The sequence below is a fragment of the Prunus mume genome, linkage group LG5 (genome assembly GCF_029339155.1).
Source record: "Prunus mume cultivar Tortuosa linkage group LG5, ASM2933915v1, whole genome shotgun sequence".
Lineage (NCBI taxonomy): Eukaryota > Viridiplantae > Streptophyta > Magnoliopsida > Rosales > Rosaceae > Prunus > Prunus mume.
Window position 1 is genome coordinate 2,839,981 of NC_142702.1, and position 27,835 is coordinate 2,867,815.

General features: G+C 36.2%; 4 protein-coding genes across 5 annotated transcripts; 1 reads left to right on the forward strand and 3 right to left on the reverse strand.

Annotated features, from left to right (window-relative positions):
• Nucleotides 1–3,157: 3,157 nt before the first annotated feature.
• Nucleotides 3,158–11,633, forward strand: LOC103330442 (pentatricopeptide repeat-containing protein At1g76280). Its single transcript, XM_089051694.1, is given in 14 exon segments — nt 3,158–3,621; nt 3,698–3,755; nt 3,949–4,026; nt 4,573–4,680; nt 4,877–5,059; nt 5,557–6,078; nt 6,438–6,533; nt 6,670–6,843; nt 8,194–8,421; nt 9,544–9,687; nt 9,793–9,981; nt 10,546–10,665; nt 10,789–11,227; nt 11,461–11,633. Coding segments are annotated over 13 exon segments (2,307 nt in total). The 5' UTR covers nt 3,158–3,619; the 3' UTR covers nt 11,194–11,227; nt 11,461–11,633.
• A 102-nt stretch (nt 11,634–11,735) lies between these two features.
• LOC103343745 (putative disease resistance protein RGA1) lies at nt 11,736–15,327 on the reverse strand. Its single transcript, XM_089051688.1, is given in 3 exon segments — nt 11,736–12,088; nt 12,180–12,406; nt 12,409–15,327. Coding segments are annotated over 3 exon segments (3,156 nt in total). The 3' UTR covers nt 11,736–12,078.
• Nucleotides 15,328–16,324: 997 nt separating this feature from the next.
• On the reverse strand, nt 16,325–17,653 carry LOC103330457 (LOB domain-containing protein 23-like). The gene is made up of 2 exons (XM_008233047.2): nt 17,409–17,653; nt 16,325–16,708 (listed from the first exon to the last, which is right to left on the reverse strand). The coding sequence occupies exons 1-2, from the start codon at nt 17,562–17,564 to the stop codon at nt 16,487–16,489; spliced, it is 378 nt and encodes a 125-aa protein (XP_008231269.2). The 5' UTR covers nt 17,565–17,653; the 3' UTR covers nt 16,325–16,486.
• Nucleotides 17,654–18,771: 1,118 nt separating this feature from the next.
• CEV1 (Cellulose synthase family protein) lies at nt 18,772–27,369 on the reverse strand. 2 transcript variants are annotated; one of them, XM_008233027.2, is made up of 15 exons: nt 26,733–27,369; nt 26,208–26,355; nt 25,745–25,940; nt 25,095–25,315; nt 24,896–25,010; nt 24,622–24,820; nt 23,737–24,003; nt 23,249–23,594; nt 23,012–23,149; nt 22,719–22,844; nt 22,415–22,627; nt 22,027–22,291; nt 21,238–21,440; nt 20,288–20,638; nt 18,772–19,675 (listed from the first exon to the last, which is right to left on the reverse strand). In XM_008233027.2, the coding sequence occupies exons 2-15, from the start codon at nt 26,229–26,231 to the stop codon at nt 19,091–19,093; spliced, it is 3,249 nt and encodes a 1,082-aa protein (XP_008231249.1). In that variant the 5' UTR covers nt 26,232–26,355; nt 26,733–27,369; the 3' UTR covers nt 18,772–19,090. The 2 variants fall into 2 exon arrangements, with proteins under 2 accessions (XP_008231249.1, XP_008231250.1); XM_008233028.3 differs by having other exon boundaries at nt 26,728–27,199.
• Nucleotides 27,370–27,835: the final 466 nt, after the last annotated feature.

Sequence of the window (27,835 nt, forward strand, 5' to 3'; positions counted from 1 at the left end):
AACAACCCGGTCCTTAATTAATATTTAATTATTAATTTATTCAAATAAAAGACCACTATACCCCTAGAATATTTTAATGGTTTAAAAGTTGACTTTTTGACTGGAAAGGAATTTGGGTCAAGTCGTTTCAACAATAATTCACAAACTCCTTGAACTGTACATCGATACTCTGCTTCTACACTAGAGCGAGCAACCATATTTTATTTTTTAAACTCCACCAAGTGACTAGGTTATCTCCAACGAATGTAAAGTAACCCGATGTAGAACGACTATCTATAATGGAATCAGCCCAATCAGCATCTGTATATCCAACAACTTCGAGATTTCCATTCTTTGAGAATATTAATCTCTTCCCAGGGTTGACTTCAAGTACCTTAAGATCTGATCAACTGCATTCTTATGAGAAACACTGGACGAATGCATAAACTGACTAACCACACTCATAACATATACAATTGGTCTTGTGTATGCCAAATATATCAACTTTCCAACAAGGCACTGGTATTGTTCCTTGTTGGTTGTCAAGTGTCCATGTCTTCACACAACTTGTGATTCATTTCAATGGGTGTGTCGACAAGCTTACATCCAAGCATTCATGTTTCAGTGAGTAGATCCATCACACACATACTTTGTGATAGGAAAATACCAGTCTTTGACCTTGCTACTTTAATTCTAAAGGAAGTATTTCAGAGAACTTAAATCCTTCATCTCAAATTCCTGAGACAAATACTTTTGTATCTTATATTGCTCTCCTGCATCGTTTCCAATTATGACCATGTCATCTTCATAGACAATTAATGCAATGATTTTTCCTCCATTACGCTTTAAGAACATGGTGTATTTAAGGCCCCGTTTGGTTCACATAACGGATTTGAGAAAATCACTTCCATGTCATTTCAATGGATGGGAATGAAATATTCATTTCCCATGTTTGGTAATAGTGGGGAAGTAACTAGAAGATATCAAGTAGCGGAAACTAATTAAGTGAGACTTGAAATAATGATAAAGTGCACCACAACAAAAGAAATTGGAAAATATACAACTTTTTTGTTTTTGAGTGCATGTTCATAGAAAAACAAAATGTAAAATTACTTTTCTAACCAAAAATAAATAAATAAAAAAAGAAAAGAACTATTATTACTTTGCACTTACGCCAAAATGCCCAAAACCAATGTGGGTTGTAGGTAGGGACCAGAGAATAGCAAACACTTAATGAAGAAAGGCTTCACAATGAAATGATGCATAAAGATAAAGATTAAAGAAATAGACACAAAATCTAATAAAAATTCTTGCTAATTGCTTATCAATGTACATGTGTCATATATCTATATATATAAAACAAAAGATAGAGAATGGTGAAACATTCAAAATACCAAAAAATGCCCTTGGTTAATTCAAATATTAAGAATTGAAATTATTAATTAAATGAGGATAATATGGTAAATTCACATTTTTTTCATATTAAAAAAATTAAAATTAAAAACAAAATCAGATAATAGGTCATACTTTTATAAAACATAACTACCCATGTTATCTTTTCTTAATTCCAAAAAAAATAAAAATAACCAATTGCCAAATGCGTGAGCATGTGTCAAGGGGCTAGTGGAATATTCAATATTGTATCTAAATAGTAGTTTAATTAAATTAAACAATACATAGTTGTGGAATATATGAGTGTTGTACCATAGTTTTTCTCAAAATAATAAAATACGAGAGGCCCTAAAATATAGCCCTGACTAAAGATAGAAAAATTTAACCATACACTATTTTTTTTAAAAATAATATTTTAAAAAACTAAATTTATAGCTCTAGATTATGTTTATCCCTATAACTGAAGATGGCTTAATAAGAAGCCAAAAACCATGAAAGAAAGTGAAGAGATTCAAACGTACAATGATGTTTCCATGTTGGTAAAGTTATCAACTTTGCAATTATTTATTCAATAATTATTAGTGGGTGATTGCTGATTAATCAACCAAAGTGTTAAAGTACCATCACCATTGGTTTTCCTTTCATTTGCAACTTCATGATATGTGGAATATTGGACCAGTGTTCATCTACTTTTCTGTTTCCGATTACCTGCAGAGTCAAATGGCAATTAAAATATTTAAAAATATGAAGTCATTTGGTTTCTCGGCAGATGCTGCGACTTATCATATAATAATTGATTGTTATAGCATTCTAGGATATTACAGATCTGCTTGTGCATTGATCTCCATGCTTTTATTATTATTATTTTCTGACTAGAGTATTTGCAATATATGAATGCACTTCATTTCAAGTTGAATAGATAAGCTATAGAAATTCTTCGATAGCCAATTGCATGACCACATTTTTGGATGAAATAAGAACTCTTACAAAAAGAGAATTTTTTGTTGTCCTCATAAGTTTCATTTATGGAAAGTTCAAATATTTATAAAGATATTTAAATGAAGACAATTAGTGAGTTCATTTTTTAAAAATGAAAAAGAAAACAAAAGGAAAGTTACATTTTTGTCTTCTCTGAAATATAAGTAATTTAATTAAAGATGATGACTTTGAAGAAGATGTAGAATCTTGTTTTGTTCCAGATTCTGTTGGAAGATGATGACATTGAGGAAGCATTGAATCTTTTGGATCAAGCCAGTTCAAAACGCAATGAACTTGATACCTAGCTATTTAATACCATTCTTGAAAGAGCCTGTGAAAAGGTATCTCATAAGATCAAAAGAGCAGCATGGTCCTCGATATACATGATTATAATTTGATCAACCACAAAAATTTTGTTTCTTCTCCCCTGCAATAAATGAACGACACCAATTTCAAAAACCATAATGAAATTTGAGAGTTACAACAATTACCTAAATTCATCACTTGTATGATGAAAGCCAGGATGCCTAATCAGTTTCTTCTTTTAATCACTGCATATCCATGAAAGAAAAATAAGAAACAAAACCGAATGTTATTATCATGTGAACATACCAACAACAAAACAATGTTAGGATCAAAGGGTCATTGTCTAATACATACATACCACTTTCTTGGTGACCTGCTGTTGCACAATCACAATCAAGCCATAAGAGTTTTTAGTGGGGACCCAATCTCCACTGACCCAACCCTTAATAAGAATAGTATTCATGTTCTTCTGAAAAAGAAGAAAACGAACAAGCTGAGGTTGGTTGCCATTTGAATGAAAGTGTCAATGCAAAAGAAATAAATTAGTTAGAAAAACGCACCAGAGTATGAATAGCTCGGGAGATGTGAGCAATTTTGGACCAGTCCTCACCTGTTTCTTCCTGGCATCTTTGCTTTAAGATGGGGCAATGCCCAATTATCAACCTTTCTAATGAGGCGAGGCAACGAAGCCCTTCCGGGAGTGATGCCAAATTAGGGCAATCCCATATCTGAAGCAGCTGAAGTGATTTGAGGTTGCCCATCCCTTCTGGTAGTGACGCCAATTTCGGGCAATCCCAAATTTGCAGTTCCTGTAAGGAGCTGAGGCAACGAAGCCCTGCTGGTAGTGACGCCAATTTAGGACAATTTGAAATATGCAGTCTCTGTTAGGAGATGAGGCGACCCATCCCTTGATCTGGTGCTGATACCAAATTAGGGCAATTTTTAATTGAGAGCACTTGGAGTAATGTGAGGTTTCCAATCCCTTCTTCGGGCACATATTCTATATCCTCAACGTCCCTAATTATCAGTGTTGTTTTTACAGGGACGAAGAATTGCTCCTGACAAATTGGAGTATTCTTGAACTCTTACAACCTCAAATGGTAATGTTTGAAACTTCAACTTGTGCGGGGTACCTAGATTAGTAAATATGCATGTTTTATAATATGCGTAGGGTTGTTCTTCTCGTTTTCTTTGCCCTGGTTATATCTTGAAGTAAGATAAATGTGCAGACCATTTACTTTATGTTTTTACAGTAAACCTTTAGTTAGTTTGAGTGGAAGATGATAAATGCAGGTCATGAAGTTTCTTGGCACAGCGCAGAATCAATTACCAGGTCCATACGGATGCAAACTGTTGATGCACTGCGCTTGGGTGAGAGAGGCAAAGCTTCCAATCTGCTTTTGAGTCTTGGCCGTGGGAATGATTCGTTAAGAGCTGATGATTTCGTCTATATTCTTAATTACTGTGCAAAGTCATCTGATCCATTGGTAACCTGAGGAACATGCAATTAGTTGAGACACACACTGTGTGTGCGTTGATTTGTTTTGTTAGTGTTTAATCACACCATTTAACCTATATGTTTGACATACATAGGATTGAGTTCACATGTGTGTTATCAGAGATAATGAGAGTTAGTGCATTTGAGTTGTTGATATTTGTGCCTGATTATGGTACTGTGAAGAGTGTCAAAGGAAAACCTAGCAAACTGTATATAGACACTTTCTGCGCAATGAACATGTTTATATCGGTAGGATCACATTGCCAATTTTATTTGACTTAAATAACTTTCGAAAATGCCATTGCGAAGGTAAGGATGGTATCCTACAATTTTTCTGCATGTCAATAGTTGCTTTTTTATAGGTACTGGTCTCAGCATCTAAGTGTATCTTATTTGGCAGTTGTTTCCTTTTCATGCAGTTTGTCATGGAGACTTGGAGAATAATGGATGAAAAAGAGATTAGCCTGAATAACATATGCTCTTTGCTTATGGTGCAAGCTCTATGTAAAGGAGGATATTTGGAGGAGGTAGGGTTCATGCTATATACTTAAAAGGTATTATCTAGCTAGCTTAGTCAGCTGGTAGTAGTAAAACTACCTTGTTAGGATTACTGTAGTTATCAGAACCACCATTAAGATGCAACCATATATTTACCATCATTCTTTGTCAGTTGTTGTTAATATTTTCATATTCTTGTGTCCACATGTGTTGTTCTTTGATCAGGCATTTAAGTTGATAAATTTCCTTGGAGAAAGTCCTGGCATCTATCCGGTTCTACCTATCTACAACAGTTTCTTAAGGGCTTGTGCCAAAATGCAGAGTATAAAAAATGCCAATCAGTGTTTGGACTTGATGGAGCATCAAATGGTGGGGAAGAATGAAGTTACATATTCAGAGCTTCTCAAGGTATGTAAAGCAAAATGGTTTTGTATTTGTTCAAATATTATTTTGTTCCTCTTTTCAAGCACAAAGCCTTTGACTCATCACTTTAACAGCAGTTTTATTTTTTCTAACATGAGAATTGGTATGGGTGACTCATGTAATGTATTTAGATTACTATTAATCTCCCCATTCATGGCTTCAAATCATTTGTGTTGTACTGCTTCAATGTGCTTGTAAGGGGATAAAAGGATCAGTTTTAATTTCTAAGTGAAGCCCCAACTGTAGCATTAAACTTTTCAATCAAAAGTAGGTCTGGAACTATCCTGTTTGATTGACATTTTTCTCTTTGTTGATGATGATGTGCTGCTCTCTTGAATATTTGCAATGTCCATATGGTGATGTGAACAGTTTTCCTTGCAGTTCACTTTTACCTTGCATTTTGTGAAATATTGATAGTGCACCAATCTATTCTAAAGTTATTTGGGTCATTGATAGTTACTCTGCATTTTTATTTCTTTCAGCTTGCAGTTTGGCAGCAAAACCTGCCTGCGGCCCATGAAATTTGGAAGGATTATATCAAACACTACAGTCTGAGCATTATTCCTCTACGGAAGTTTATTTGGTCTTTTACTAGATTGGGAGATTTAAAATCTGCGTATGAGAAGTTGCAATATCTGGTGACTTTGGCCATCAGGGGAAACACTTATGTTCATAAAACTTCTGAAGGAAAGTTGTATTCGTCAAGACTAGACATTCCTATACCTTCAATCTTTGAATTAGACTTGAAGAAACGTGATTTGGAGGAGAATAAACATTCTGTTCCTTCCATATACTGTGAGAATTTGGACGACCATGCTGTTAATGCAGATCAGTGCACTGCTTTTGGCTTGGGAGTTGGAGATGTTGAAAATGTTCGAATGGATATGCTTGATATACATATAAGCCAGCCTGTTATGAAAATTTTGAGATGGTCGTTTAGTGATGTTATTCATGCTTGTGCACGAGTAAGAAATGTTGGCTTGGCAGAACAGTTGATCCTACAGGTATAATAACCTTTCTATAGAAGCTTGTGTTGGTTTGTGTAATATATTACAATGTCTGGAATTTTCCTTTTTATGTGCAAATCTTACATATGGTACCTTCACTGAATATGATATTCCTTCTTTATTTTTTTCTGGAAAAAAATGCTAAATATGATATTCTTGTTTGGAGAACAATGTAGTTATAAGCTTCAAAAGTTTAGTTCTGTATGTTTTGATTGTGATGGCTATTTTCTTTGTGGATTTCAACTTTTGTTTTAGTTATGTGATTCTCTATCCTGCCCTTATTTATTTATTTATTTTGTATGTACCTCGTTCAGATATCATCTTATGACATACTGAAGGAGCCCATTTTTGTCTAGATGCAAATATTTGGGTTGCAACCGTCAAGCCATACATATGATGGCTTTGTCAGAGCAGTTACTTCTGAGCAAGGTTTCAGTAGTGGAATGGAAATTGTAAGTTATATCGGTTTATTGCATAGGCCAATCATCTTAAAAAGACTGATCTTGCAATTGTTGGCAATGTATTTTGTGCATTTTGGTTTTGTTTTTAATTAGAGATTTTTGCAACATCGTTGTTATCCTTCTGCAGTTAAGAATTATGCAGCAGAGAAATTTGAAGCCGTATGATTCTACTCTGGCAAACCTTTCTATAGGTTGCAGCAAAGTGCTAGAATTGGATTTCGCTGAGGCTCTGCTGGATCAAATATCTGAATGTTCATATCCACATCCTTTCAATGCTTTTCTTGCAGCATGTGACACGGTGGTGAGTCATATTTTATAGAACTGAATTCTCATATCAGAAAATTTTATTTTATGTGGCCTTGTTAATTAAAACTTATAGAATTAGAATCCACCAGAAATAGGTAGTCTATGATGTAGGGTGCTGACCCTGGTCCCTATACAAAAGAAAAGAAAAGATCCTGGTCCCTGAACTTTTTGAATATCTTATAACAGTAAGAGTAGAGTTAGTTTGATGCTAATTTAAGAGATTTAGTTATGGTTTTCAATATTGTAAATGTTAGGAAGAGCTTCGTTCGAGTTATGCTTCTTCATTCTTGTTCTCATAGGTAATGAATATTTTTGGCTCTAATAAAAGGAATTATGTAACATGGGCATATCAAAACTCGGTATATATGGTAGCAGAGGGCAGCGTGATAGAAGTATCACCGAGGATCAATGTTTTGAATAACGTGCCTCGGAATTTGCCTTGAGGCGCAGCTAAGTGACCAAAAGCGTATGCTTTTGGACTGAGGCGTACGCCTTTCTTCGAGGCTTACGCATCCCCTTAGAGGCGTAAGCCTTTTAGGAAGAAGATGGCTCAGAAAAAGGATGTCGTTTGGCCTGGGATTTGAAAACCCAACATTAAAAAAATATATATATATATAATAAAAATAATAATAATAATAATAAACCATTTTTGGCTTCTCTGAGGTGATTTTCTAGTGTTTTCTCCAGCAACATAGTGGCTAGAACCACATTTACCGAATTTAAGATGGAGTGGGAGAGCCATGGAGAGAGAGCCATAGAAAGGGAGCCATGGAGAGAGAGAGCCATGGGAGCTTTGAAATTGGGTCAGAAGTGGAGAGGAAGACATTGGGTCCTTCAATTTCATAAAGAGGGCGTTTCGAAGCAACTGTTGGAAAAAGGCTTGGGTCTTTCAAAGACCCTTTAAACTTCCAACAACTTTACCATGAAATAAATAACAAAATTAATTAACTATTTAATCTACATATTTAATAGATTACAAAGAACAAATTACATATTCAAAGTTCTTTTCAAGGCACAGGTCTTTCAAAGACCCTTTAAAGCCTTCTTTTTAATAATAGATTACGTATTTAATTTAGTTAATCTGCTATACACTATGTTTTATATATATGAGTATTTAATAAGTAACAAATAAATATTATACTATTTACTTGTGAGTATCATGCTATTTTTTCACTAACGCTTTAGCGATTTAAAACACTGATTAGGATATGTTTTTCTGTTTTCTTATTTTCGTCATCTTATGAAAGTTTCATCTGTTTTATGCTCAGTTGTAATTTTCCAGCACTTGAAAGCTTTTTCATGTTTGTCTCCAGTAAATTCAAATATTGTTGCATGAATTATGCAGGATCAACCTGAACGAGCAGTGCAGATGTTGGCTAAAATGAAACAATTAAAAGTTATGCCTGATATTAGGACATATGAGCTGCTGTTTTCGTTATTTAGTAACGTGAATGCCCCATACGAAGAGGGCAACATGTTGTCACAGGTGGATGCTGCTAAACGCATTAATGCTATATAAATGGATATGGCAAGATATGGTATTCAGCACAGTTATTTATCAATGAAGAACTTGGTAACCCCCTACCCTCATGTATACTTCCTTTTAGTTTAGAGAATGAAATGAGTATTGATAGGTGGCATATTCCTGCCTCTGATTGACAAGGGTCATTGGTATGTATATGGTGGGAGACAGTATAGAATTTGTCTTCTGCTTCCACTGTACAACATAAGCATTTGTTAGTATCCTCTTTCTTTTTATCTTTTTATCTTTTTTTTAATTATCGATTTTATTTTTTATTTTTTACACTGGTTCCTTAGTCTCTGCTATGGTTAAGATGTTTTAGTGGTTATGATGTTTATATATGGAAACACTGCATGAAACATGGTGCATAGTTTTGTACATGGAAATCTTAAGAATATCAGCATCTGATAACTGGACTGCACAGTTAGAAAATTTATGGTCTGATAGGTGACTGGAGAAAATTTTGCATATTTTACATGGTTTATTAAATAGTGTAGGTAAGATAATACAGATTCTTCATTCAAAATGAAGGTATAAGGAGCATGATATACACTTTTTTAATTAAAAATTTCTATACGGACTTCATCCTTCACCTATTGTGGCTGTTAGTTCCGCTTGCGGCTAAGGAGAAAGGGAACAACGGATACTGTGATAGAATTTAAAAAATTGTAGCTGTGTACATACAACACTAATGCCAATTATTTAAAGACGTACGTTATATGCATCATTACTTTTTCGAGGATATTGTTTCCATGCCTCTTAGGCCTGGTATCTGTAGTTCTTTCCTTGAGCTTGCGCATCAAAGTCTCTGGAAAAAGTTTTAAAAGGAGAACATACACCATCTACAGAAGGAAGATAAATTAGTGTTTAAAAAGTTTCGTGCGCATGCAGGTTGTTTCACTCATGACTTCTTATTTTTGCATAAATATTGATTATATGAGATCAATATACAACTTTTATGTTGTATTCTAGAAGCTTATTTGCTTGGAAACAGTAAAAGTTGTGTTCTTTGTACTTGCCTCCTTTCTGCAACATGCCACCAAGGGGGCTGTCGTTATTTTATTTTATTTTTCCATATCTGGAACCCTACTCTAGCATTCTTTCCTTTTCTTTTCCTTCTTTTTCCCCTGTCCCACCAGCCTCATCTATGACATTCAATTTTTGTTTTTCCAGTTGAAAGCGCTTGGAGCAGAGGGGATGATAAGAGAGCTGATCCAGTATTTGGACGTGGCAGAGAATATATTTTGTCGTAATAACATTTATCTGGGAACGCCTATTTATAATACAGTGCTGCATTCACTAGTTGAGGCTAAGGAAGTAGGTGCTTTCATCACCATTGGTTTTCCTTTCATTTGCAACTTCATGATATGTGGAATTGGACCAGTGTTCATCTACTTTTCTGTTTCTGATGATTACATGCAGAGTCAAATGGCAATTAAGATATTTAAAAATATGAAGGTATTTGGTTTCCCGGCAGATGCTGCGACTTATCATATAATGATTGATTGTTGTAGCATTCTAGGATGTTACAGATCTGCTTGCGCATTGATCTCCATGATGTTGCGAGATGGCTTTTATCCACTAAAAGTGACTTATACTGTTCTCATAAAGGTAGCTTTAATATTATGATTACTCGGACTGAATTATCATGCATCTTAGGAAACTGCTACCGTTTATGTATGCGATCGAAAAGTGTAATTTTTCCAGCTCTTGATTTGCAAACTAGTCACATTTTAGTTCTGCTTTGTTTACACAAAAACCCCTTCCTTCATCCTTCATCGTGTTTTTTTAATTATTTTTTTCTGACTAGAGTATTTGCAATATATGAATGCACTTAATTTCTTTTCTTTTGTTTTTGGTCTGAGAATGTACTTCCATTTCAAGTTGAATAGATAAGCTATAGAAATTCTTCGATAGCCCATTGCGTGACCACATTTTTGGATGAAATAAGAACTCTTACAAAAAGAGAATTTTTTGTTGTCCTCGTAAGTTTCATTTATGGAAAGTTCAGATGTTTATAAAGATATTTAAATGAAGACAATTAGTGAGTTCATTTTTTAAAAACGAAAAAAGAAAAACAAAAGGAAAGTTACCTTTTTGTCTTCTCTGAAAACACAAGTAATTTAATTAATGATGATGACTTTGAGGAAGATGTTGAATCTTGTTTTGTTCCAGATTCTGTTGGAAGATGATGACATTGAGGAAGCATTGAATCTTTTGGATCAAGCCAGTTCAGAACGCAATGAACTTGATACCTTGCTATTTAATACCATTCTTGAAAAAGCCTGTGAAAAGGTAAGATCAAAAGAGCAGCATGGTTCTCGATATACATGATTATAATTTGATCAACCACAAAAATTGTGGTTGCATTATTCGATAGTAATATATATTTTTCTTCTCCCCTGCAATAAATGTCAGGAAGTGATTGAGGTAGTTGAATTTGTCGTTGAGTGGATGCACCAAGAAAAAGTCCAGCCGGATCCAGCGACCTGCCATTTTGTTCTCTCTGCATATGCCAACAGTGGTTTTCACAGCACGGCCATGGAAGCGCTGCAGGTTTTGAGTATGCGCATGATATGTGAAGAAGATGGCAGCTTTCCAGAAAAGGCAGAATTTGAGGATGACTTCATCTTTGCTGAAGACACGGAAGCTGAATCACGAATAGTACAGCTTTTTAAAGATTCTGAAGAGAAGCTTGCTGTTGCCCTTTTGAATCTAAGATGGTGCGCCGTGCTTGGCTTCCCAATTTCATGGTCACCTAATCAAAGCCCATGGGTCAGAAGACTGTCATCTAACTACACTGCCAGGAAAGGGGCCACCTAATCATGATTTATATATAGGTGGCATTATGACTCCAGTGAGTTTCCCTTTATATTTAAAACGTAAAATCGTGCTGCAGCTCTCTAAACTGTGCCTAGGAGGAGGCATGTTTTGTTGTTAATTTAACCACACAAAAAAAAAGATCAAAAATGTATTGATATATTTTTTATGCTTTTTTATTCTTTCGCAAGTTTGCTTTGATCGCCATCTTCTGTTGTCATTGTACTTTTGTTGTGGTTCAAATCAGTGATGTTGCCATTTTCTCCGCAGGTTAGAATGAGCTGTTCTCCTCCAGGGAGGGAAAGAAGGGTGCTGCTGGCAAATTCTTTAAATATTTTCTTCCGATCCACATTTATGGTTTGACGTGTAGAAGTTCACAATTTTTTAGAAAAAATAAAACAACAATTTATGGAATAAACAACATTACAAATTATAGTTTTTCATATTTTTGCGTGAAAATGATAATTGGATTAATTAACAAGATTAATATTTACATCTCTCAATTTGAACAAAAAATTATCACTCAAAAATTAAAACAAAAGATGAATAATGAAGAGAATTAACCTCATTCTTGGCAGATCAATCTGAATTTAATTTATAAATATCAGCCATTATGACAAAATACAAACTGGTTTCACTATACGACATCAATTTCAGAAGCCATAAGGAAATTTGAGAGTTACAATTACCTAAATTCATCACTACATATCCATGAAAGAAAAATAAGAAACAAAACCGAATCATGTGAACATACCAACAACAAAACAATGCTAGGATGAAGGGGTCATCATCTAATGCATATATACCACTTTGTTGGTGATCTGCTGTTGCACAATCACAATCAAGCCATAAGAGTTTTTAGTGCACTGACCCAACCCTTAAAGATCATCAAATGGACCTGAAAAAGAAGAAAATGAAAGAGCTGAGGTTGGTTGCCATTTGAATCAAAATGTGAATGCAAAACAAAGAAATTAGTTAGAAAAACGCACCTGTCTATCTCAATTTCTGGGATGTGAGCAATCTTGGACCAGTCCTCACCTGTTTCTTTCTGGCATCTTTGCTTTAAGATGGGGCAATCTACAATTGTCAACCTTTTTAATGAGGCGAGGCAACGAAGCCCTTCTGGGAGTGATGCCAAATTAGGACACTTTGAAATACGCAGTCTCTGTAAAGAGATGAGGCGACCCATCCCTTGATCTGGTAGTGATACCAAATTAGGGCAATCTCAATTGAGAGCTCTTGGAGTAATGTGAGGTTTCCAATCCCTTCTTCTAGCACATATTCTATATCCTCAACGTCCCAAATCACCAGATATTTTAATTTGGATGAGGGAACAAATGAGGAGGGAAGGAACTTCCAGCTGCTTCTCTCTAACTTCAGTCTATCAAGATTTGGGTACAGCGGCATGGAAGTTAGGTTAGGACAATTCTGTATGTTTAAATAAGAAAGACAAGGAAATGAAGAAGCTGAAGCTGAAGCTGTTTCATTCCTCCACCATCCCTTGAGATTAGGGCAATCATCTAGATAAAGACTCTCTAAGGAGGGAAAGAAGGTCGTCGATGGAGAAGCAGCTGACATCATCATCATCATCTCATCACCGGCAAAGTCCTTAACCTTGTCTTCTGCTGATATGTGCTCCAAATTCCTTAACCCCCAAAGCCAAAGACTCTTAAGAAAAGGTAAATGATCCAACGGTGGAAGATGTTGGCATCTATCACAGTCATACAATGTGAGATCAACAATACTTGTGAGAGAATGAAACCAACTCGCAAACCTCGCACCCGGGTATCCCTCCACGCGTAAATGTTTTAGACTTGAATGGGGCTGCAGCGCTTCCATTGACTTAATAATTACATCACTCTCCTCCTCAACCGCATCACTATTTTCTCTTTCGATGCCCATCCAATGTAAAGTCAACGAATAGAGATGTCGTTTCTCCTTCAAAACTGCACCATCATAATTCAATTCTGACACCATATCTTTCTTGTACCCCAAATTTCTGATCTCCAACTTTCCTCTTAAATCTTTCAGCTTCTCCAACTCACTGAGCCCTGCACTGTCCCTCAACATGGAATTGTTTTTGCTCAAAACAAATTTACTCAAAGTACGAAGACAAGTCAATTCACCCAATCCAGAAGGAATTCGAGCCAATTTATGACAGAATTCCAAAATGAGATGTCTCAACTTGATCAATTTCTTGATATCTCTAGGCAATTCCACAAGAGAGCCACAACTTTTGAGATCTAGTGTTTCCAAATTTTGAAGTTTGACTATCCAATTTGGAAGTCTCTCCATGTATGGGTTATCACTAAGATCAAGATATCTTAAATGTTTCATTTTCCTAAGACATTTTGGCAATTTTGTAATTCCCAATCCATTCAAACTCAACATACGCAATGACTTAAAATTTGAAGCAATTGTAGCACAAAATGACTTGTGGAATGACTCCTTCCACAAATGTTGGCTTAGGAAAAGAAAAGTCCTTAGCTTATGTGATTCCAGCAAGGATGTCGGTATTTTCCATTCCGACGAATCAACATTAAAATCGAAAGATACATGAAGAAGACGTTTTGCATCAAAATCAGTCTTATTGCGATCTATTATTCTGCTTCCCTCCCCTGCCACTTTGACAGCAAGTTCATTCATGAGATCATGCATTTTACAGCTTTTTATTATACCAAGCTCATCTTTTTCTTCTTCTTGGAAAAAAGATCTCCAAACTAGTTCGTTATAATATTTATAACCAACATCTTCCAAGCACTCATTGGGATTTGAAGACTTAATAACGAACCCTTGTGCCACCCACAGCTGAATTAAATTCTCTACGGGAATCTCAAAATCAGGCGGGAACAAACTACAATAAGCAAAACAATGTTTCAAATGTGATGGGAGAACATCATAACTCAGCCTAAGTGTTGGTATAATAACATCTTCTTCTTGACTTATTGTTGAAAGCTTGTTGCTCTTGAAAGCCAACCACTCACTTTCTTGATGTCTAGAGTACAACATCCGTCCTATGGTCCTTATAGCAAGAGGAACCCCCTGACATTTTCTAGCAATCTCCTCCCCAATGGCCTTAATTGTTGAACTCTCTGGCTCTTTTCCCTCTTCGAACGCCATTTTCTTAAATAAAAACCAAGACTGCTCGTCATTCAAGCCCCTTAAGTTATATGGTTCAGCTCTATCTGCTATATTTGCAACTTTTTTACTACGAGTAGTTATGAGTATTTTACTACCTCTTGCACCACCCATCAACAAGTCTTTCAAGTCGTCCCATTTTCCATGATCTTCATTCCACACATCGTCTAACACAAGGAGGTATTTCTTTCCATCTATTATTTTCCTAAGTTCTTTTTGCAACTGATCAATCTCAAGGCTTTTGGCTATTTCATTAGTTGCAGATTGAATGATTTTCTTAACAAGTATATTCAACTCAAATACATTTGACACACATATCCACATTTTCAGCTCAAAATGATTTTGAACCTCCTTATCGTTGAAAACTAGTTGGGCAAGTGCAGTTTTTCCCAATCCTCCAAATCCAACTATGGAAATAGTTGAGACATTTTCTGTTGAGATGGGATCCAAATCCAACAAAAGTTGAATAATTACTCTTTTATCTTCATCTCTCCCTATTATATTATCCTCCCGGACAAATGAGTGAGTGACCCTCTCTCTTCTTACAAATTCTACATCTTCACGTTTCCTTTCTAACTGACCAAATGTTCTATTCGAGGCAATCTCATGAAGTCTCTTGTTAAGATCTTTTATCTTATGACCAATTTTCAGCCCAAAAACAAGCTGATTTGAGCTAGAGAAGAAGATGCGTACCTGCTTTGACACTTTATTATTTCCAGGCACCATTTGTCTCCACTGAGCTTCAGTATAAAACTCATCGAGCACGTCATCAGCTTCATAAACTGCATCTTCTACGCTTTCGAGCCACACTTTGACTTCATTATCGTTGGCTTGCTTTTGCTCCGCATCAAGAAGAACAGCTCGGAGTTGGGTAACTTTTTCCTCAAGCTTTCGGAGCTCATCTTTGACACCCCAAGGCAATGCAATCTCTTGCAAAACCAGGGGGCCTAACCTTCCAATGATTCCTTCTGCAATGTTGAAGAGGACTCCTTCTGCCATTGCCTTGATTCAGAATAAAAGCAGAGGTGAATTAATTACAATAACTTCAAGTGTTTGTTTCAAATGGTGATCGTGGAAAATGGATCATCACATGGCTAGTCTTTATATAAGTCCCTGTAATTGGCATCTTTCAAGTAAATATTGGTTAGGCAAGGCATATGATTCTAGCCTACTATGTTAGTCTAAAGAATTTGTTGCTAGCAAGCAAAGATTGTTAATAGAATTAGGATCACACTTGATCTCAAGTAAAGCATTTGGAGATTAGTGAAGGATATATGCCTTGCCACCCCTTTTAGCATATGATTCCCTACAAAATGTACCACATGACCATAATTAAGATTCATTCTCATCGAAGAAATATAGAGATACTTTACCACAAACTAAAGTAAAGAATAAATACCTAAAACTTATTTCTCTGTCTGTGGATCGGATTTGATTCTTGCCACTGGCCTAAGATTGCTCACATCCAAAATACCAATACGTTGATATTTATACGTCTAAAGATCTAGATTCAAAACTTGGTTCTTCCGTTTGCTAACTTGTTCTACCTAACACTTTTTGGACTTATCAGATATGCCAACCTCACTTGTTGATTTTTTTCTTTGTTGATTCATATGGCATACCATCGGTTCCACCAAAAAACGAAAGACATACCATCTGGTACATCTCAACCAAAGATGATTTGATAGGAAAATATGGCACATTAGGATAGTATGGTCACATGGTACATCTTGTACACATATTATAATATGGGTGGACAACAACGTTTATTTTCCTCCCTTTTAGAGAATAGTATCAATAAATATCCACTTATATTATAGCACGTGTACAAGATTTACCACGTGGTCATACTACTATAGTATTATATAATCACTCTAGCTCTAGAGAGAATTAATTAATTTCCAATGGCTTCTTTCGTTTTCAAAAGTAAACATTCTAAAGGCACTCTATAACAAGTGTATTACTTGTTTATCCATCTTTATTCCTCCACAATTAACCATAAATGAAACAACAATTTCAATATTTTGGTAATAATACTTGTTTTTTGTAATACAAAACAATATCGATCAAACAAAGTAAGGGATTTTGTAGGAAGAACCAAATTGGGTCAGTCCAACATTGCTTTGTTGCTGCAAGAAATTTAAGTGGGGAATTCACTTTAAATTTGCTGATCAACTTGAGCTTGAGGAGGTTCTTGTCCATAAGAGTTCATGAGGGCAATTTCAGCACGTGTTTTAGCTAATTGACATTCTGTATCTTGTATTTGTTGATGTAATTGGGAAATAACCCCAACGCAGCCATAGATGGGATCCTGTATTCTACATTGAGCCTCATAACACAAGGTCTCTGCTGCTTCAACTCTTAGATGAGGCAGGAGTTCCTGATAATTAATCATGAGAAAAATCACAGTTAGAGATTTAAATTGAGAAAAGAAATAAAAAAGCTTCAGCTCTTCAAATAGATCTGAAAATAAATTAAAAAGTTACTACAATTATGCATTAAAAATTTCAGAACATGACCTTCTATTCATTTCTTTCTCAAATATAATGTCTTGCTGCCAATGTGCCTTCTCTTCTCCCTCCCACATCGTACTATCACTCTATCCTTACTGATCTTTCACATTAATTAATTTTCTTTTCTTTTCCAATCTTTGGTTTTTCAGTTGATTAGCAAAAATTGAGTCCAAATCTTTAGATCGTTAAACACCACGATCATGGCATGCTTAATGAGAAGAATTTTCATATAAAAGGATGTTAGTGTAGCAGTATCTTAAACTAATCATGTATTGTCATTTGAAAAAATTATCACTCGCGGTACCCTGGTAGTATAAGTAAGTTTTTACCGTGCTTAACGCTAGAATGAAAGATAATTACCCTCAGGATTCTTGGAAGCAACCAAATTCAAAGTAGTTTTCTTAAAATAAAATAAAATTAGACTTACCTAGAAAATAGAGAAAACAAAAACTATTGTGTTTGTATGGGATGCAGAAACATCGAAAGTATAGAAAGGTTTTGTAGGGTTGGGGGGCATGGCCATTGCTTAGTATTAAAAATAGTGAGGTGTCGAATTGGTATTATTACCTGGAGCATTTTGGCAACATTGCTGGCACCATAGATTCTATGAACAGAAGTAAATCTTTGAGGATCATTGGACGGAAAATAGGGAGAGAGTATGCAATCTGAAGGGCATCTCCTTCTCAAATACTTGCACGCAGCACAACGACCAGACATATTCATTTTGATCCAAATCTAGAGAATGATATCAAAATCTCATTCACATAGATTTTCTCAATCTTTTTTTTGAAGAAGATCAAATATTAACTAGATTTTTGGTGTCTTGAGGTATTTGTATTGAGGGCTATGTGTTAGCTCTACCTAGAGAGATTTCCAACGGCTACTTTTTTCTTTTTGAAATTGAAGACTTACAAGGAAATTTTCTTGGCATGGTAATACTAGACTCGTAATTAGGGTTTGGTTTCTCATAAAAATAAAAATAAAAAAATTCTCATATCGTAGTCTTCCATTCAGAAAACCAGTACCTTTCTTTTATTCGTCCTGCAACTTTATTTTGATTGGACCAACCCTGGAAACTAACCAGAACGAGTTGACTGCCTTTCATTTCTTTTTGTTAGTTTCTTAGTTTTGCCATAGCATGCTGCATGTGAAATAAGAAAAACCAAAAGTCACATAACCAATTATTTGCAGCTCTTCCTTTATCCCCGCGCGCATGATATATAATAATCCTCAAACTGGAGAAGATATTAAGCAGTGGTTGAAGAATATAAGTCCTATATCGGAAATTTGATAAAATAAAATAAAATATATAATGAATGGTTTCACTACTAATATCACTCAGGCCTTTTGTGATAAAAACTTCACACCTACTGGGCTTTGTAGGTGGTTAAGTTTGGGACAATTTCAGTGACAAGCAAGCAAAGGAAAAAAAAAAAAAACAAAGGCAAGGCAAAGAACAGATAAACCCTGTGAGCACACTAGCAATTCCGATATTGTTCCCAATTTAACCACCTACAAATCTTAATAGGTGTGGAGTTTTATTACAAAAGGCCTCGGTGATATTAGTAGTGAGACCATTTATTATATATTGAATGAAGTTGCAGACTTTGCCTTAACCAAGTTGATTGAGCAGATGTGCTCCCTACTCTCCACCAGAGTTTAAATTTCCCTCAAGTAAAGAGTCATTAGAAAGACACAAAATGGATTCTTTCGCCATTATTAAACAAACACCAAGAGGCCCATGAAACGCTTGCATATGCGATTGGGATCGTGAAAGTTAAAACGATATTCTAGTTTACTTACTTTCTTATATCCCCAAGAGAAATAATAACACCACCAAAAAAGAAAGTGATGGCTAGTTCAAATAGCTTGTGAAGCAAATTTGTTGAAGCATAACTAGAACTAAAGGTAGTTGGGGTACAGAACAAAGTTGCCATGAAATTCTAAACCTGCAATAAATTACTGTTCCACTGACAGTCCTCAGATCTCACATAAAAATAAGTTATGTTCAAAGACGTATTACATGAAATTCACCCTTCTTACATTACAATAAATAAAAACATATTCTTTTTTAACCTCCTATCATCTACAAACAGTGTGTAAACTTCAAATGGACACACAGTTGACGGAAAGAACGATAAGACCAAAATATAAGACAATTAAGTAACTCCTCCCACCTCTCCAGCTTTAATTGGGCGAACAAAATAAATTTGAATTTGAATTTAACAAAAGTGACGTCGTCTTTCTGTCTAGCAGTTGATTCCACACTGCTCAACATCTGGACCAGTGACTCTTGTGGTAAAGGGATCAACCCTCACCCATAACAAAGAGAAAATTGAAGCAAGCAGAATCGACCACACGATGACAATGGTAGGAGTACGGTTCTGGCGTCCCATGAGACCTTTGAGGAAGGGATATAAATGCACAATCACCCAAAAGGCAAAGAAGAGCTTACCAAAGAGGGGTCCCCATGACTGGTAACCACTGTTGATGGCATAGGATATACCCGCAACAACTCCCACCAAGTTTATGATGAGGAGAGTTGTTGGTGGGATGAGAAGGGTTGTCCATTTAAACATGTAGAGTTCAGCAAAGTCCCCGTCTTCGTCTGATGCCTTGGAGGTGACAGTGAAGTTGGTGTCAATACCAGCAAGGACTTTGAGGAGACCTTGGACGACCGCAAAAAGATGGGCTGAAACACCACCAATAACCCAAAACTGTTCATTTCTCCACCACTCGTCAATTCCGACGCCACTCCACCTCATCTCTAGAATACCAGTTGCAAAGATGGAAAGAAAGAGGGAGATGAACCATATACTCGCAATGTTACTAATCTGCAAACAGAATGAGCCAAAAAAATTAGTGAAGCCGTACAACTATCTTTTAATCAATTTTCACAGTACACGTAAATTGACTTGCAGAAGATATATATTCTAAGGTACATCAATATACAAAACCTATCAACTCTTAAACAGGTAGAGTTGCACCAGCACCCCTGCACTGAGAAGAGAGACTACATTGAGGCCATGTTTGATAGGGAGGATTAGATTGGACTAGCTTGGACTAGTAAAATGCTTAGATTTCATGTGCAATCAAGGAAGAATGTGGGTGTTGTCTTCTAAGGTGGAGGATTAAGGTGGACTATTCATATGAGATTGATGTCTAAAACTTATCCCCACTAATCCCCTTGAAAAGGGTGGGATTAATAGATAAGTTTAGGCATGAACCTCTTATGAATAGTCCATCCTAATCCTTCCAAGTTAGAAAACAACACCCATACTATTCGTTGATTGCACATGAAATCTAAGCATTTTACTAGTCCAAGCTAATCCTCCCTCTCAAACATGGCCTCAGAGGGTGCTCTATAAGGAAGGGCAACAAGAAAAAAAAAAATAAACAAAGACAGAGAGAACAGTCTAGCACACAAGGAAATTATGATGACAAACCTGTGGAATGATAAACTTGTTCGTAAGAAGACAGACAGCTGGCAATGTACAGTACATCAGAAGAGGTATGGAAGTGATTGGGTAAATGGTAGTGTTGACATATGCAAATCTCTCCAGCCATTTTAGCCTACCGCTGTAACCATACCAGATAGGACAATGACGACTAAGAAGAATTTCCACAGAACCCAAGGCCCATCGAAGCACTTGGTTCAGACGATCTGAAAGATTAATAGGAGCAGACCCTTTAAAGGCTGGGCGCTTAGGCATGCAATATATAGACCTCCACCCACGGGCATGCATCTTGAATCCCGTGAGAATATCTTCTGTGACAGAACCATAGATCCATCCAATCTGTGGGAGACAGATAATCATCATCTTAAGAGTGAACAAAAATGAGGAAAAGAAACAGAAAATAAAAGGAAAACCATGGTCAACTGAAATTTTCACCCAATAGCAAAAGCTTTCAGGATGAGAGAATACACAACATGAGCAGACTAAGTCCATTGAAGATATCAGTAAGAACTGTATTTGGTGGCCCGCCATTGTTAAAGTAGGCCATCATAAGTCCCTTTTTAAATATAAAATTAAAAAATTAAAAAAAAAAGAATGACTGCTCCTAAAAAATTTTAAGAAAGTATAACCAGAAAGCGAGGAGGAAAAAGAAAGAACATCAGAACGTATATGAAAACTTATAAGAATTTGCTAGGACTATAATTTTCTTATGTGTAACAAGTCTCCACAGATACAGGCATATTTGACCCATGCCAAATTAGACCAAGGTAGTTCAATATTTACAAAACCAGAGTGTTCCATGCAGCCAACATATTTATATCTAGACAATTGGATTTCAAAGGTGATACTTGTAACTACATTTGCAACTATTTCCTTGTTGCAATGGAAATAAAAGGATAGCATATAAGGTAACAGATGCATTGACAAGAATGTCATACCTCATTTCCCCAATCAGTTTTGTCTTCATATCCACAGCTGATAACATGAATAGCTTCTTTAAGAAGAGTTTCTGGAGTCGCAGATTGAGGAACACCACCGTTCTCCATCAGTGTGGAGGCAACAAAAACGGCAGACTGACCAAACCTCTTTTCCAGGCTCATTTGAGACATCAATAATGACTTCTCATCATCAAATCCAGCACCTGATTTTGAAAATGTGCACATGAAACGTTTTGAATCCCAAATAATAGAATTAACGACGGAAACAACAGAAAACAAGCAAATTTCCTGCATTGACCCATGATTATGCCACCTAAAAGTAGGCATGATGTATAATCGACTACCTCAATTATATTAGATGAAATTATGTACAAGCTAACACAGAGAATACACGGCAGTTGGGTTTAATGATGAGCATTTCTACATGTAAACTAAAAGGAGTGCATTATTATACAGTCCAAACCACTCCTTTTGGAAGGAACAAAGTATAAAACACATTGATATGAAACATTATACCCAGAATGTTCATCAGATATGCTGCCATAAATGAGACATAGCATGCTACCCATAAATGATATATACATGCTACCCACAAAGATGACTCAAGTCAACTTTGTAGTAAAAATTACTCAAGCACTGATTAGGTAAAAAGCTAAAAAAGAAACAGAAGACTGGCAATTAGTATCACCTTTCAGTCCGTAGTACCATACTCAATACCCCTTTACACAGCCCAAAACAGATGCGACCCATACATCTACTAATGACACAAAACAGAAATTCATAAATTACCTTCCACCCCCTCCTCAATATCCTCTAGACTGAAAATCGGCACAGTCGGATCCACATGCTTGTTTGATTTCTTCTTGTCTGAGCCCTTTTTACTTGATTTTGAACCCTTCTTCCGTGATCCCCCACAAAGTGAAGATACAAACCCAGCTTTCTTATGCTTAGGCTTAACAGGAGGTTCATAACCATACAAGGCTGTTCTATTGAAGACACATCCAGTACCCACATAAACCGGACCTTGAATGCCATCTAAACCTCTCAAGTTAATCTGAAATCCAGAATGAAATGTATAAACATACATATCAGGCTATGCAAACCCACTGTGCAAGACTTGTAACTACTTAATACAGAAATCTAGTTTCTGTGATGACTGTAAGGATGGAGAACTTACATCAAAGAAAACAGTATTACGATTGGCATATCGATCATTTCTATCAATACCATCAAATCTCTGTGGAAACTGAACATAGCACACATTTTTTCCAAGGTTAGGATCCATTAGAAAGCACATAGCTTCCCTCAAGGCCTTACTGTTGTTAATGTAGTGATCACAATCAAGATTCAACAAGAAAGGTCCATTGGTGAGGACTGCTGATACTCGAACCTACAAGAGAGTTGTTTTGACCGTCAGACGGAGACAAACCTAATTCTAAAGAGAAAAACTAACTCTAAAAATAAAAATAAAAAATACGCACAAGTGCATTCATAGCACCAGCCTTCTTGTGATGTTGGAAACCTGGACGCTTTTCACGAGAAACATAGACTAAACGTGGCAGTTCATTACCATCAGCATCGAGCCCTCCACTTTGGCCTAAGAAAACCTGAAAGGTGGCAAAATAAACACAAATCTTAGTACAAAATGATGCTGATACAAGGAATCATATAATTTAAACTTTGCTTCAGCATTCCGAATGAGCTATCAATCAGCATCAACTTCAATAACTAGCCCCTGAAGCATAAAGAGATTTGTCACGCAATATATAGCAACCTGAATCATTCCTGGATGGTCTCTAGTATTATTTCCAGGCCATGGAGTACCATCTTGCATGATCCATCCTTCTTCAGGTATTTTTGTGGCCTTTGCAACAAGCCCATTAACACGAACTTTAAATTCTTCATATTCTCTCTGAAACCAAAAAGGAAAGAATATCAATAAGGAGCAGCACTGTTTTGAAGGGGCATAGTGAATGGAGCAGCTATTTAGATTTGTATGCTGAGGACTTACCTTCATCGCTCTACGATCTTTGACGAATGATGGTTGAACTTTATCCTTCAAGTAATCAATCTTCTGTGTAAAGTACCATTCAGGAGCCCGAGGCTCAATGGCATACTTCTTGCAGAAAGGGACCCATTTCCTAGCAAATTCTGAAGTTTCAGACAGAGCTTCAAACGTCAACATTGCTGCTCCATCATCAGAAACATAGCAGGAAACCTTGTCAACTGGGTAGTCAACTGCAAGAATAGATAGCACAGTATTTGCTGTCACCATAGGAGGCTCCTTCAATGGATCGACAGTACTGACAAAGATGTCAACAGCAGCTAACTGTGATGGTTCTCCTTCTCGATCATATCTGAAACCCAAATGGAATTGGAATTAAAACTCAAAACAGAAGGACAACTTCAAAGCTGAAATGACACTGCTACTTGAGATTTGAAGGCACATTTTATCACTCATATATAACTGAGGTATAACTGCAAAGAAATTTTTCCCACCTCAAACAAAGTCTGTCAAGATATGTTTCACGATTTACAGGGAGCCACTTAGGGAACTGATCGAGTATCCAGGATATTGCAAACCAAATCTCACATATGACTGATATTAACCACAGAGCGTAGGCATTGGGCACAGGATTTGTTAATCGATAGTGCAAGAAAATACAGAGGATAACAAGCCGCAGAACAATGACCATCCTGTAAGGATTTATTCTAGATGATGGAATAGAGACCTTTCTGGAGAGAGGCTGCCTTGCTTCATCATTCCTGCAAAATAGAAAAGAGTATATATATGAAAATCAGCTCTTGCTACACTGTTATTAGATAACAAGGGAGAAAACATGTCACTTAAATAAGGATACAGCAAAGTTCTGTGCTACAGATTACTACGTTCACAACTACGGGTATAACAAAGGTTTTCCTTATAACAAAGGTTAGAGTTGAATTTTCATGTACCAGGAAAGCTTATGTAACCAAGACATGTAGCAAGTTTTAAGGTTCTCGGCCTTGCTAAAAACTATCAACAAACCCAAATACTAAAGCAGCCTCAATTATAGTACAGAGAACAATAAAAAAATTCTCAGTTCAATCAAGACAGAACACACAATAACAAGTCGTCAACAAGCACATCAGTACTGGTGTCTATATCTCCACCTGACATTGTATTAGATTTTGAACACTCTGTTCACAACAACTGATAAATGAAGGTCTTCCTAGCCCCTCCATTTCTTATTAGATTTTAAATTGTCCTGGTGCAGTAAACCTTACATTCCCAAACAAGAACAAACTTTAAATTTATGTGTCTTGGCAAAAAAAAAAAAAACACTATTAACAAGACCAGACACAAAAGCAGGATAATTATAACTACAAAGAAACAGAACCCACAATAAAGAGTCGTCCACAATCACATCGGATCTGGCGTCAATATCTCCACCCCCTCTTTCTGAAGTAGCTTGGCCAGTGCTCATTGGAATAACATTCTTCTCCTGCTTCATCTTCCAGCCATCCACTCTCTCTTTCCAAGCTACATTTCCAATCCCAGGAGAACCAAACTCCCTCACAGGATCGACAACCCTTATATTAGCTGCACAAAGAATATCATTAAGGACCTTGGAACAATATTGGCAGGAAACCACATAAGAGATGTGGAGAGACATACGGGATTGATTTACATCTGATGCATAAGGAATAGGATGGGCACGTTTTCCAGCACCAACTCCAGGAGATGCCATAGAAAGGCGCTCTGGTGATGCGGCAGATAGTTCTCCGGAAACCTAAAATTGGCAATTTGAAATGGTAAATTCCAGTACAAATTCCATGTTAAGAATGAAAATAGCTCTCCAAATGTATTGGCCTACCTCTTGTCCATTGGTGAGTAAAGGGATATGATTGTGAGAAACCTCTTTATCATAATTTGGAGCCCCAATATCCTCTCCTCGGCCATATGTCATATGCCAGCTCAACATGCGCTCCGCAATCTTTTGCTTCTCATTTTGATTTTCTGAAGTATAGTTGAAGTCACTGGTACCATCATCAGCATCACCATCCTCTTCTCTATCGCCAAGAATTGCAGGACTTCCTAAAATCAACCACACATACAAAATGAAGTATTACAGCCACAAAATCGTAATAAAAACAATCAATGTCTCGCAATATAGCAACAATTCAAGAAGATGTGATGAAAAGTTCTTTCCCATTAATTAACCAAAGAGAACTTCCAAATGAAGTTAAAACCTCTTGCGTGTATAGGAATATACTTCAGCATGTGTACTGGTATAGAATAAGCACAAATTCACATTCTATAAAATTAAGTAGTTTGGCCTTTTTTCAGACAGATTTATGACTGTAACATGTATAATCAACTCAAAATCTAATGATTGACACAATCAAAGAAATCCAGACGTCATCAACTTAAAACAGAAAATTTTGGAATAGAAAACAACTTCACTAAAAAAATTTCCACGTGATGGAAAATAAAGAAATTAAACTAATTAGGAATCTTACTAACCTTTGTGCCTCTTATATCTGGTTTTGCATTGAGGGCAAGACTGATTCCCATCCTTCCTCTCGTACTCATAGCATGGCCTGCAAACAGGAAAGGCACAGACGTCGCAGGCAATGAATGGTTCCCCATCTGCAGTCTTCCCAACATTATCCCCACATATCTGACAGACCTGACCCCCCAGGCTCTTGACGGGCTTTGCCTAAGTAGTTAAACATAAATAAACAAAATTTAGTGAAATGCAATGATGATGACTGTCATGACGATGGTCATGGAACCGGTGCTGATTGTGATAGTGATAGTGAACAACCAAAATTAGTTACAATATCAGTCCCTTCACACACTCCTGGAATCACAACAGTGTCCACTCCAACCATTTCACCCCTTAGGGGAACCTTGTTACTTTCTCCCAATTTCTCATCGAACGGAAGGAAAATTGCAAAACCAATAGAATGATTGGGATACTTACTCCAGTTTCTCCTTCTGACTCCATTGACACCCTCTCCTTTGCTTAGATGTGAGCAATGGATCAAAATGCTTGTTAAGTCTCAACAAGATCTATACATGCTCTCAGTAATATTTTTCCACTTCAAAATCCCCAGATCTGGGTTAAGCACCTGGAAAAAGGAAGGTGAAATCAGATTTTGCACCACTCAACAAGCAATCTCTACACCATAGATCACTTCTGAAAAGTGAAAATTTCTTCGTAAATGGAAGAGAACAAGGGGAAGTAAAATTTGAAACTTTGGAGTTTCCATAATTAAGAAGCCAATCACACTGAATAGTTTATTCAACTCTGGCAAATTAAAATACGGCTTTTCCTCGGTTTTCTCGGCAACCAAACAGTTTGTAATTTGTGACATCCAGTGCAGAACAGCACAGTGAACATTTCCAAATCTTATCTTTAATGTAAGAACAACATAAAGCTGAAGAATAAAGATAAAACAAAAACTGATCAAAGCAAAAATCCGCCAGCAACTAAAACATACCTTACCTCAAAAAGAACCGATCTTTATCACTAATCTTCTAAATCCAGGAAACCCAATTGAATCCACTTGCAAATAAACCCAAATCGATCCAATTCTCCACCAGATCTCAGAAAAAGAGAGAAATTGAAAAACCCAGAAAACAAGTTCACTGCTTTGGAGACCAAAGATCAGAGAAGAGACGGAGAGAAAAGGAGGGAGTGATTTTATTGATCGACTGAAGCAGACAAAACTACAAGGCCAATCACAACTCTCTCTCTAAAAAGTGTCTCACTCCGTGTATAGCTGTAAATGGTTATATAATAATGGGTTGGTATAGAAGGAAATGGCTTAAGAGAGACGAAAGAGACAGAGCAACTACAAGCTTGTAGACTCTCTCACTCCCCAAAGTCCCACCGACAGTCTTATATACAGAGATGCATTGGTTGTATTGTACAAGAAGAAAACACATCCATCTACCTCAATAATTTGATCTTCTGATTACCTCATAAAATTGCAATTTTATGTTTAAAAAATGTGAAATTAATAAAAATTGCAAAACAAGAAATAAAAGTAAACGCAAAACAGTTCTAGGTTGTAGCATGTAACAGCCGAGCTGGATGACTTGTGAGGTTATTTTACTGACAGTGTTTTGTTGTCTGTCTTAGAAGACTACGGATTTGCCCGAACGAAAAAAAGACTTCGGATTTGCTTGTACAGTTGTCCACGCGGTACAATAGTGCTAGTTTTTTTACCATGGTTAATGAGCTCCTGCAACATCACTCCTGTCTTTTTTCCTATATAATTTTGTTTTAAATACAAAGAATTCCTATATAATGTTTATGGTAAGAAGAAGATAAATGTTTTACAATATCTGTTTTTATCAATTGATTTATCTGTCATTTCTGTATATGCATAAAGAAAATATGATAAATAAATGAAATACACAATATGCTGAATTCCCCTAATCTCAATCAATGTTGCTTTCTTTAACAAGGAAAACACATGCGCCATTCTTTATTTATTTATTTCATCCTAACATGGCATTCCAATGCAAGCATCTTGCTTGGTTGATGATGTTTACAACTTTCTTATTACAAATCTTGGTGGTTACAAAGATATTTTCAAATAA